Source organism: Pseudorasbora parva, chromosome 10, assembly GCF_024679245.1.
Source record: "Pseudorasbora parva isolate DD20220531a chromosome 10, ASM2467924v1, whole genome shotgun sequence".
Taxonomy (NCBI): Eukaryota; Metazoa; Chordata; class Actinopteri; order Cypriniformes; family Gobionidae; genus Pseudorasbora; species Pseudorasbora parva.
Window position 1 is genome coordinate 5,579,750 of NC_090181.1, and position 12,855 is coordinate 5,592,604.

A 12,855-nucleotide genomic window follows, 5' to 3' on the forward strand; every position below is an offset into this window, starting at 1 on the left:
TCAGAAGTCAAGATGGGCAGAGGATCACCAATGCCCCTAATGCTGCGGTGGAAAATAGGGGAGCAATGTCAGAAAGGAGTTTCTCAGGGAAGAGTTTGAAGTTATCATCATCTACAGTGCATAAATCATCCGAATCTGGAATAATCTATGTGCGTAAGGGTCAAGGCCGGAAAACCATACTGGATGCCCGTGATCTTCGGGCCCTTAGACGGCACTGCATCACATACAGAAATGCTACTGTAATGGAAATCACAACATGGGCTCTGGAATACTTCCAGAAAACATTGTCAGTGAACACAATCCACAGTGACATTCGTTGTTGCTAGCTAAAACACTATAGGTCAAAACAGAAGCCATATCTAAACATGATCCAGAAGCGCAGGCGTTTTCTCTGGGCCAAGGCTCATTTAAAATGGACTGTGGCATAATGGAAAACTGTTCTGTGGTCAGACAAATCAAAATTTGAAGTTCATTTTGGAAAACTGGGACACCATGTCATCAGGACTAAAGAGGACAAGGACAACCCAAGTTGTTATCAGCTCTCCGTTCAGAAGACTGCATCTCTGATGGTATGGGGTTGCATAAGTGTGTGTGGCATGGGTAGTAGTGTTGTAGTCAAGACCACCTAAACCGAGACCAAGACAAGACCAAGACTTTGAAGGGCCGAGACCGAGTCAAGACCAAGACCAAGACAGGCCGAGACCGAGTCAAGACCAAGACCAGTGCATGTCCCAACACTTATGATAAAATGTGGAATATGCATATGATTGGCACTTCTCTCGTATGTGTGGGTGTGTAAGTGTACCATGAGAGAAGTTTTGATCAAATAATCAAAAGGCATTGCAGCTTCAGAATTAATATTTTCCTTCTATAAGCAAATAACACTTAACTTTTCGTCAATGGGAGGCACTGAAGACGACGTGTCCATATTGTTTACAGTCTATGGTGGACACAAACACCAAAATGACACTAACAGAGCTTTGTGTTTTGTTTTGTGAAAAGTGCTCAATCCCATTTTAAAACTCAAAGTTCCCTAAGAATGCTAATCTGGATGAGGTATTAATCTCAGACACAGTCCATTATGTCTTAAATGAATGTGAATAACAGGAGGTGGAAGATGTATCATACAGATATGCATTAGTATGCTGCTTAAGCAAATTATTTTACGTATGTACATATTTTTCATTTACAAATTGAAAATGTTATTGTGCAGCTTTATTGTGCAACAACAAGGAAAAGAAACCCTGTACTTGGTTTTTTTTGATTAACTACAGTTTGATTTAACAAATATTTCACATGTGCAGGGTTTTGGGTCAAAAATGGTCTTTGGTGGTGGCTGACACACACACACACACACACACACACACACACACACACCATTTTTTTTTTAAAAATGCAATGAAACAATCATTTTTTATTATCTTATGTTATATCTCATATTATGTATGATCTCTTATCTTGATGTTTCTTTTGTTCCAACAGGTTGAATTGTTTTGGTATATAATCATATCAATATTAGAAATAGCATTAACAGTAAACAAATAGCCACATTTTCTGCCATATACAATTTAATAAAATGATCCGCTAGCTAACAAACAGTTTTGTTCTGTTTTCACCTCACTCCAGTCTAAACTAAATGATTTTAGACTATTTATTTTACTACACATTCAACATACATAAGCTGAAATACTGTGGATAGTTAAAACTAATAAATCTTACTCTCCACTCTTGCTAAATTGGGTAAGCGCACTTGTGTTCTCATTTCTGAGGTGTTCTGAGTAAATGATTAAACTGATTCGTTCAGTTCATTGTTGAACAGATCAGTTCTTATTACCGTCGTTAAAATGATTCGGTTCAAATGAGTCATTTGGTCGTGAATCGGACATTAGCAGACCCGTTGTGTGTGAATCACGGCTGTCAGAACATCGCGGAAGGTTTGTCACACAGAAAACACTTCATAACTGGATAGAAATTGTTTCCTATTTATTTAATGTATGATTTATGTCAGCTGTTTAGCTGGTCAAACGTTTTTTGAGCGCAATTCACACCGAGCGGTACTTCAAAACAGTTGTCCGAACGCGCAACGTTCAACATGTATTCGGTTTTCTGAACTTTTGATTTAGCTTAATATGTGAAGTATCAGAGAGAGCTTATGTGCTTATTTTGAAGACAGAGAGAGTGCGCGCAGGGTGGAGTTCTCTGCTCTTTATATGCCTTCAGCTGTGGTCTTGACCGGTCTTGAGACAAAATCCCGAGTCATCTTCGCCCGAGACCGAGACGAGACCGAGTAACAATGCGGTCGATACCGAGACGAGACCAAGACCTTTAAAAAGTGGTCTCGAGACCGGTCTCGAGACCAAGACCGATCTCGAGTACTACAACACTAATGGGTAGCTAACACATCTGGAAAAGCACCATCAATGCTGAAAGGTATATCCAAGTTCTAGAACAACATTTGCTCCCATTCAGACGTCATCTTTTTCAGGGAAGTCCTTGCATTTTCCAACATGACAATGCCAGACCACATACTGCATCAATTACAACCTCATGGCTGCGTAGAAGAAGGATCCAGGTACTGAAATGGCCAGCCTGCAGTCCAGATCTTTTACCAATAGAAAACATCCGGTGCATCATAAAGAGGAAGATGCGACAAAGAAGACCTAAGACAGTTGAGCAACTAGAAGCCTGCATTAGACAAGAATGGGACAACATCCCTATTCCTAAACTTGAGCAACTTGTCTCCTCAGTCCCCAGACGTTTGCAGACTGTTATAAAATGAAGAGGGGATGCCACACAGTGATAAACATAGCCTTTTCCTAACTTTTTTAAATGTGTTGATGCCATGAAATTTAAAATCAACGTATTTTTACCTTAAAATGATACATTTTCTTTGTAAACATTTGATATGTCATCTATGTTGTATTCTGAATAAAATATAGAAATTTTAAACTTACACATCATCGCTTTCTGTTTTTATTCACAATCTGTACAGATTGGAAACTTTTTTGGAATCGGGTTTGTATTTTTTTTTTAAAAAGGGTTTAAGTGATCCCTGCTTTGTTTGAGTGACAAATACGTCTGTTGAGATTGAGAAACAGTGAAAACAAGTGCCTTTTATATAGAACGGTGATTCAACTGACTTCGATTTTATTGCACACCTTCCAGCCAATCAAAATCAAGTATTCAGACAGACTATGGTATAATGCTAATTAACTAAAGTCAATGTATACAACTTAAAAATATATATTAGCACTAACCTAGATTTATTAAGCATAACTGTTATTAGCATAAATTAGACTGTTTCCTCTTTATCTTATCTCTCAGGCAGAGCTGTTGACGGGTCTGTCCGTTACCTCAGTGGAGGATGCCAGTCGAGCAGGCCTGGAGCTGATACGCAGAGGTTGTGGTTCAGTCATTGTCACCTTGGGGCCCCAGGGCTGTGTGGTGTGTCAATCCACAAACACGACCCCTAAACACATCCCCACCACCACGGTCACTGCTGCGGATACCACGGTAAGGCTGCAGTTGTTGTAGTTGTATGTATATCTACCCAGTCAACATTTCTTGGTGGGGCCAATGAAGGCACGATATGGGCTTGAGGTATGAGGTTTGTTGCCCAAATGGGTTCCATGTCCAATCATATTCTATATATTACCCCTTTTCACCAAGGCACTATGAGTACTGGTTTAGAGCTAAAGTCTAGTTTCAAATGGGTTCTTTGTCTTTTGACACCCAAAACACCAGCTCTGAACCAGAAAAATGGTTCTTAAGTAGCACCAAAACATTGCTGGTCTAGATGTAAGAACTGCATTGGTCAGGGGCAAGACAAACACAAACTTGTGACCACCATTTTTTAAATAGCTGCTAATCGAGCTAATAGCTGCTCGATTGTAATATTCGTCAATATTAATTACGGCGAGCTGCATGAATGCGTTGGATTCGCTGTGTTTTGATTCCAATGTATGTTCGCAAAGCCACAAGAATCGATAGAAACGCACCGTTCACCATTGTTGATGGAAGGCTTGTTTGAGATGCATCGGCACTGCATAGACCGTAAGATGGAAGTGCATAGAAGTAACTTACTCTTGTATCATACCACTCATAAGACTTATGCTTTTGAATCACTCTTGCGGTACTTTGATGTCATACACTGATCAGTCTGTGCAGCGCCGATGCATCTCCAACAAGCCTGGTGTGTTTGTGTTTGATGAGTGACGTAAGACCTGGCTCTGTGGTGGCTATTTAGCCCGTGGAAAGGCAAACCAGTTCTTAGGAGGCTCGTCAGTCGAACCAACTCAGAGCCGGCGCTAGCACTGGCTCTGAACTAGCACTCGATTTCTGCTGGTGGAAAAGAGGTATATAAGATTCATATGGGCTAATTCAAATAGGGGTAACATCAAGCCCATGGATAAATCGATTGGTGGCCCATACCTCAAGCTCATATCATGCCTAAATCAAGCCCACCATAAAATGTTGGCTGGGTAGAATAGACAGTATAGTTTTGTTCAGTCTCTAAAATTGTTGTTTTTCATCAAAAGTGTTGTCTGGCAGGTTTATAACAAGTTACGTTTAGTAACAACTCAAGAAAATCTGAACATTGCACACCTAATCCTCCTTTTTCTAACGCTGCTCTAAATGTGTTCAGGCAGTTGATGTAGATAAATGTATGTTGTGGCATGAGGAGTTAGTTATCTGCAGCAGATATATCTGGCACTCACAGTCTGTGACTCACCACACACTAGAGGTGCTTCCTGGGTAGGTTCTCTAACACTTTACTGTTTTTTATAACAGCATGCTATATTCATTAAGTTAGTCTTAAAAAGAAGAAACATTTTGACTATAGATATCTGGTTCATTTTGCAGCTATTTCTGGCCAAGAACCACCTATTTGGGCAGTTGTGGCCTAATGGTTAGAGTTAGAATGGTAACCCGAAGGTTGTGTGTTCAATTCTCAGTGACAAGTGCTCTCTTTTACCCTTAAGTACCCACGAATGAATACCCAATCGCTCCCCAGGCGGCGCGGCAAAATGGCGGAGTGGTGCGGTTCGGTATGTGCTATGTTGAGGGAAAAAAAGACTATTGTCAAATAAAAATTAAGAAATAAGAATAAATAATTAAACAACAAGCAACAAGAAACAAATAAATCCAGAGCAAAGATACAAATAAAATAAACTGTTTTTAAGAGGCTTTCAGGAACAGAAATTGAATAAACGAATGAAACGTAAAATAACATTTTAAATCTTCACTGTATAAATGACGTAAAATACTCATTATTAAAGATACAAAATCAAGGTGCTGTCACTTTAAGATACAATGCACAGATCCAAAATACTGATACTGATACACATGCATTGTCTTTCTCTAGACATAATCTTCTATGTGTGCTGGGATACTGGTCAAGACGAGCATATTGACATAATTTGTGTTTAATTTTTCTTTGTGTGTTTAAAGAGTACGACTGTAAAGAGTAAGGCAATAAAGCGGAATCAATATTCAAGCGATACCCAACCCTAGTTATAAGACACAACACATAAAACAAATAAATAATCTAAAATTGTGCTTAATAAACCACCTTTGAGTAACTTAAATGTCACACATTTATAGATAACGCAAATTTCATTGGTAACCTGTGCAAAAATAGATCAATTTTTCATTTTTGTGTTTAATATTTGTCACATAGAGAAAAGGGTGAGATCAAAGAGGACATTTCTTGGCGTTTCACGTCATTTCTTACTAAAACAGATTGTTTGTTTTGCTGATTTGCTGAGTTCAGTCTGCCGTTCTACGTATATGTTAATTGAATATGGCTACTTGTTTGCCTCACATTTTCACAAGTCTGACATCAACCTCATGTTAATTGTGGATGTGGTTCTTCTGGTTTCTCTTCTGATTGCAATCTGTAAAGAGGTTTACTCATTTCAAACCTGGATTCGTTAGTTCTGGCGTCAATAGTAACTCATATATCCTGTTTATTTATTTTTTAAATCAAGAGGGTCGAGGGAGTTTTGTAAGGACCAAGATCAATTATTATTAGTCACCTATTAGTATGCTTCAAGCCAGAAAGAAAAGTGGATACATCATAGCGTGATGCAATAAATATGTCCCGTCAGTAACCAGAAAGGCCTCAAAACGAATTGCACTTCTTCTCTGTTTTTTTATTTTTATTATTCTATGTCTTGCATTGCAGTTCTCATTTTTTAACCACATCTTATTTGGTTTAAAGGCAGATTCAGAACTTCATGCTAACAATTAGATGTGGGATGATGTGCAATACCACATGGAGTTCTAAGAAACGATTTATTTGGAGAAATTCTGAGAACTAAATGGTTTTTTTATTGTTTCATAATCTCTTTAGTTTTCAGTAGAATGAGCACTGGATTCTTAATAGACCACGTCCATTTCACTTGCTTTTAGTCATTGTTATCTCTTTTAGTCAAGATTCTGATAATCACTACACCGTTATACGCAAAGATGACTTCTGGTGTCTCTGGTGGTGTATGCCGTCTGCAGGCTTGCGTTCATTTTTTTGAGAGCAATGCACACATCTCGGAATAAAATGAACAACTATGGATGGAATTAATTCTCTGTCCTACATCATTATGTAAGAACTGTTGCTACTTCTGTTTTATCACGACATTAATTACATTTGAACACATCTGCCAGTGGGGGGAGAGAAATAATCTAGTTTCTGATTGAATTCTTGTTTCTATCCCAAACAGAAACAAGCTTATTTTTTCTCACCCCATTGGCAGATTATTTTGTTTGTTTTAAGGCGAGGCAGTTTATTTGTATAGCACATTTCATACACAATGGCAATTCAAAGTGCTTCACATAAACATGAATTAAAATGGTGATAACATATGCGTAAGAAATGAGAAAACCATGTGTACGGATTAAAATAAAAACAAGGACAATTAAAATAGTTGTAAAGAGAAATAAAAAAATAAAAAATATATATATCATGGTAAGAAATAGATCCCGATCTTCCTGATTCTAAATTCAGGTACCCCTATCTGGTATGGAAGAGATGGAGCAGGTTTGCAATATCTCCTGGACCTTACAAGTCTGTTCAAGGCGGGCTCCTGTAGGCAAAAAACTCATTTAGATTTTATTTTCAAGAAAAAAAAAGAAAAAGAATAAATCATGCCATTTTACCTATCTAGTAAAAGCATGATTTAAGACCTTTTATATATTTGAACTGGAAACAAGAAAAAAATACTATACTAATAGTTGTAAGTAAGTACAGAAAGCATTTTTTGCTTTGATTATTTGATCTTTAATATGTTTTAAAGTCCTCATGAAATCATAATTGACCCTATTTACTTTGTTAGCACATATTAAAGTTCTTGGAGTGAACAATTAATCTGTGCAAGTTAATACACAGAAAAAAATAGTTTGTCACGGTAAGCTTTAATCAAAATTTGAAAAGTAACTTCCGGTCTGGAATGGCGTTACTTCTCATTTGAGGTCAGTTTGACGGCTTAGGTTTGAAAATGCTTAACCTCTCCCCTCCAGCCGTTCGTCTGCTATGAGCGATCGATGGAGAGGAGAAGAACTCAGGTAAAACCCTGCCCTCTGTTCAATATTCAGTTTCACTTGGAAATACGTCACAGCACTGAAGAAAACTCACTCGCTACTTCCGGTTCACTGGGACTTTAACTGTATATTAATTAGGCTAGTAGTTTTAGCTGTGGTATTAAAATTGCAATAGAAAATTGTGTATTTTCACTGGTATCTAAAATTTTGGTGTCGTAACTGGATAAAAAGATTCATAGCCAGTACATTTTCTTAAGGCTACACTGTGTGATATTTTCCCCCATCTGGCGGTGTAAAGGTATCTGACCATCCAGTGAATAATAGTTTCTGTTCCTCTCAATTCTGATTTAGTTTTAACTCTTACGGTGGCTCATTTAGTCCAAGATTAACATGGCAATCCGCCTCTTCACATTCGACACGGTGCCATCGAGTGTTAAAACGCGAAAGGCGAAGCTTGAATTTACGGGTATGTCCCTCTTTGGCTGCTGTACTTTCAAGATGGAGGAGCAACATGGCGACCGGCATTCGAACCCCTCACCCGTATGTATTTTCAATGGCATATTATAAACTTACCAGAATACTTTATTACTTGAAAGAAGTAAATATACATTAATGAGCACACATATTTTTGAAAGAACTAAGTGTTTTTAGCTAAGAGTAAACTAAAAAAGTTACACAGTGTAGTTTTAAAGGGATAGATTGCCCAATAATGAAAATGTGATGTTAATCTGCTTACCCCCAGTGCAACATCCAACATGTAGGTGTGTTTGTTTCTTCAGTAGAACACAAATGAAGATTTTTAACTCGAACCATTTCAGTCTGCCAGTCATAATGCATGTGAATGGGTAACAACTCTATGAGTAAAAAAAAAAAAAAAACATGCTTAGACAACGTGCACAAACCCTGCTGTTTGTGATGACAAGTCACTGGCCATTGGCAGGTGTGGCAAAAAGTTCATTTTAGGCTCTGCACTCATCACGTGATGTCCAGTGTCATCAGGTCTGCTCTGTCCGGGTGACTCAGTGCTCAGCAGCGATCCACTCAGCGGGAGTCCGCCTGGCTGTGGTCTCCACGTGGCGGTCGGCCTGTTCCCGCGCACTTTGATGACCCATAAATCCTGAGTTGTTTAACTCTTTTGGATGCCCTGATCCCTCTTCCAGTAACTCTGTTTTTCCCCCACTTGTTAAAAAACCAGGAGGAGGAGGGGATGAGGCCAAGTGCCAGATTTTATCTCAACGGTTGGCTAGACAGGAGCAAGGCATGTTTCCATCAGCTTATTCTCAAAGAATAATGGCATATCACTTCCGGTTAAGACCATAGAGAGATCTGCCGTGATCTTTTAACAGTATGAGGCAACTGTGTTTATTTGTGAGGACTATATTTAGTCATTAAAGAACATTCAAAAGGAGGTTAAAGTGTTTACCGAGTTTCTCTCTGAGTGTAGTGGTGTGAGTCACGAAGCCTAGCGCTGCTCTGTGCTCCTTGGACTGAATCCAGGGTTTTCTGCAGTGTCACCAAATCTCAGTATTTCACACTAAACAACCCCTGTTATTCAGAGAACAGGCATGGGATGGCCTCAGCTCTGGTATTACAGTGTAAAAAAAAATCAGGTCTCCAATTGAACATTTTCTAGTGACTGATCACATCTAAAAAATGTGTTTGGCCAAATAGAATATCTGCGATTTAAATTGCATTAATTCACAGAAATTCAATTTTGCTGAAAATTTTTGATGTGATCAGTCACTAGAAAAATTTCAATTGGAGACTTTATGTTTATGTGGCTCAGTTTGCACTAGGGCTACACAATATTGAATCTGATAACTTGTTAAATAATGCAAGATTTGAAAATGCTTTAAAATAAATGTAAATTATATTTAAAAATGAAAAGTGGTATAAGCAAAATACTTATTTTGAGAAGAAAGCATCTCTACAACTTCTGAAAGTGAACAGCAGTGTTTACCTGTAAGATTACATCAAAAGTGTAATTTTAACATCAGTTTAAACTAGAGGGCTTTGGGGTTTCAGGCAGGCCTACATTAGGCTTATATAACAACATAAATTGAATAATCAATAATCATGTTTGAAACATGCCATAAGCTTTATTGCTTGGAAGTTTGATCTGTTTTGCTCCACGTAGGCCTGTTATTTATCTAACATGTCAGGATAGACACGAGTCGGTGGGCTGAGGCTACAGAATAAGGCGTTTGTCGTGAGGCAGTGTGTCACCAAACTCTGATGTCACGGGGAAGGACATTCGCAGATCGAGCGTTTGCTGAGCCAGCTGTCAATATAAGCTTTTATTTGACCAACAAGGACGTTTTCAGCTCTCAAACTTACAGGATATTCTTATATAAAATATGCACTATGTAGTATTTTTGCAGTAAAATATCCAAAAAACACTAGGCCGGTGTTATATATTTTGTTCAGTTGACTACCGACAATATCCCAAATGTTTCCAAATATTTGTAAATTGTGAGAAAATTGCTATTTTAACCAATGACCCAGGACGTGTCAGCATAGCGTTTGAGGGAGTCGCCTGTCAGTCGCGTCATATTTGCGCTACCCTCGGTTTTATTCTGCAGAAGCGCTTTACTCTTAGCAGTGTGAACATGTCACAGCAGCGCCGAGCGAACGCACAAAGGAACGTCATAACATCATTTTAAACACACTTAAATGTATCTGATATGATAAACAGAGCTGCATTACCTGACCGGAAAAAAGCGGAAGTGCGAGCGCCCAGCGACTGTGTCCCGTCCCGTCATGATAAAAGTCCCGGTACTCATGAGCCGTGTGTTTGAATAACAATCGCTCCAGCGGCCGTGCTCAGCTCTACAACACTCAGTCCTACTCTGCTTTACACTACAGTAACGTTAATAACCACTGAACATGATTTCTACCCGAGTCCTATTTCCCACCAGCTGTGAGGTGAAGACCACATGTTCCAAGATGCTGCACTCAAACTTGGCGTCATCTCCAGTGGATGGAAAGTTGCAAAGTGCACCTTTAAGATGACCTTTTATATATCAAAAGGGAAAGTTGATTGCTCAATTAATTGACCCCTTTAAAATCATACAGTTATCGTAAGCCCTTGCGATATGCATATCACAATATGTACATGCAATATTTCAATAATTTCAATATATCACATAGCCCTAGTTTGCACAGCAGTTCATAAAAAAACTACTATCGGTTATGGACAGAAATGAGAATATATGTGTTTGATTCAACGGCTTTAGACTATTTCTAGCCAGCACTGATAAGGTGATAAGGTACACACTCAGGCCCGGTTTACACCTGGTATTAAGATGCGTTTTGGTCGATCGGATCACAAATAGACGAGGGAGACACCTTCTCATTTACACCTGGTGTTTGAATCCGTTTTGTCCACTTTCATCCACTTCTGTCCTGATTTCTTTGAGAGGAGAGTCAATGGGTGGGTACATGTATGGGCTTTTTCAGATCTTTCAATCTAATGGACAAAATAAGCTCATTCAATTTACATGTGAACTCGCCTGGAGACGACGGGAAAACACAAAGAGCATCAGCTTTCACTTCTGCTCTGACAGCCGCAAGACCAGTCGAACACTGCGAGTGTGTGTTAGAAATCAGGAATGGTGAGAGAACATTGTGCTTGTACGATTTAGTCTTTACACTAAACTTGGGTCTTCAACTGACAAAGTTTATATCCCGTCTGGCTAGCGCTTGTCCTGTGGAGAGTAGACGGTCTCTAGTGGATGTTTGAACACATTCGACCGCATGAGCGTCTACACTACGTTTTCGACTGTGAACAAGGTCAAAACGTTTTAGACTCCGTTTACACCTCTATTTAGCACAGCCCACTTGTGTCCACCAAAAAGCATCTTAATACCAGGTGTAAACAGAGCCTAAGAATTGAAAGATGTGTGATCGATTAAATGTGTCAACTTCGCAGAAATAAGAACAGAAGCACTGCGTGGATTTGAACATGATTGAGGACAATTGGTGTCGTTGCGATGCTCCTTTACATTTGCTGAGGAAAAGAGGAAGGAGAGAATGCCACAAAAAAGTTTTGACCCAATATTTGTTAGGTCGCAGACGGTACGGCTTGTCATATCTTCAGCATGGAGTGGAGGGAGAGAGGGAGGAGGTATGCGTTCACAAGAGCGAGTGCATTAGTCAGGCCAAAGCCATGAAAGACCGCCCACCAACAGTGACTCGGAAATTCACATCTTTATGTTGTTCCTAAAGGTTGTGAAAAGAGTTGGTTGGACTATTAACTCAGCAGTGGAGTTGAAAATCAGTGGGTCGCATCTGTCACGCTCAAGGGGACATTACGCACATCTAAAATGGACCATACCGTTGTGATCAAGGATTCCTTTCTCTTGGACACTAAGCAGTCTCAAGTTAAAAAGATCTTTTGGCACTTTTACAGCTTCACGTCACATCAAAAGCTGTGTGGTATGGCACTACATGAAAAGCTTGGTTAAACACTACTGTAAATCTGGAAGGGCAAGTAAGCAGTTTCCCTCGGTGTGGCTATACACCAGTTCTAAGAGCATTTAGAGCCCTGCACGGGCCTCAAATCTAGGCCCTAGCCCGGCCCGGGCCCGAGACGCTGAGGCCCTAGCCCGGCCCGTGTCCGACAGCTTATCAAAATTCTCGGCCCGAGTCCGACTAGAGCCCGTTTTTTTTTTTTTTTACATTGTTGCAGCCATTAAAATAGTTCTGTTTTGTTTTTAATGTCAAAGTAGTTATTTTTCGTTTCGTTTCTTTAGTACGTTAATTTAGAAAAATGTTTAGAGCATTTTTTTGTTTGTTAAATTAAAGTTTTAATTTTTTTAAGTGACGACCAAAAGCGGCCAGCGGCCGACAGTGAGTTAACCGCATATTTAATTAATTTAGTCTCTCAAATCAACTCTTGACTTGTCTTGCCTATAATAAAATCCATAAAACACTTCAAGCATCACAATGTTAGTTAATTTCGCCAACTATTACCACCAGTAGCCTAAAAGGCATTTTTGACGAGCTGAGGCAGGCTGATTCTGCTCGCGGCTCTCGCAAACGGAGCTAAACAAATAAAATAAAAAAAGCACATGCAGGTTGTCTTATAGCCTACCTTACACCTACGCAAATGAATATAAATCCCATCTTCAATTCCCGGGGTATATGCTCATTTAACGGAGTTTACAGCAACGGAAGCAAAAGATTAAGATGCATTTTATTCAGCAGCTTATTTCAGATTCAAATACCACATAAGAGAGCGCGACGCACTGGTAAGATAATGATCTCATTCATCTCATTCATTTTTATTGAAGATGATGGTGTTTTTGACTATCTTAG

The 12,855-nt window shown here is 39.1% G+C and overlaps 1 protein-coding gene across 3 annotated transcripts in view; it reads left to right on the forward strand.

Moving 5' to 3' along the window:
* Positions 1-12,855, forward strand: part of rbks (ribokinase) — a 48,463-nt gene that overhangs the window by 29,131 nt on the left and 6,477 nt on the right. For all 3 annotated transcript variants that reach the window (XM_067454963.1, XM_067454965.1, XM_067454962.1), the window contains exon 8: positions 3,325-3,513. In XM_067454963.1, the coding sequence (XP_067311064.1) occupies positions 3,325-3,513 (189 nt within the window). The remainder of the gene's footprint in view (positions 1-3,324; positions 3,514-12,855) is intronic.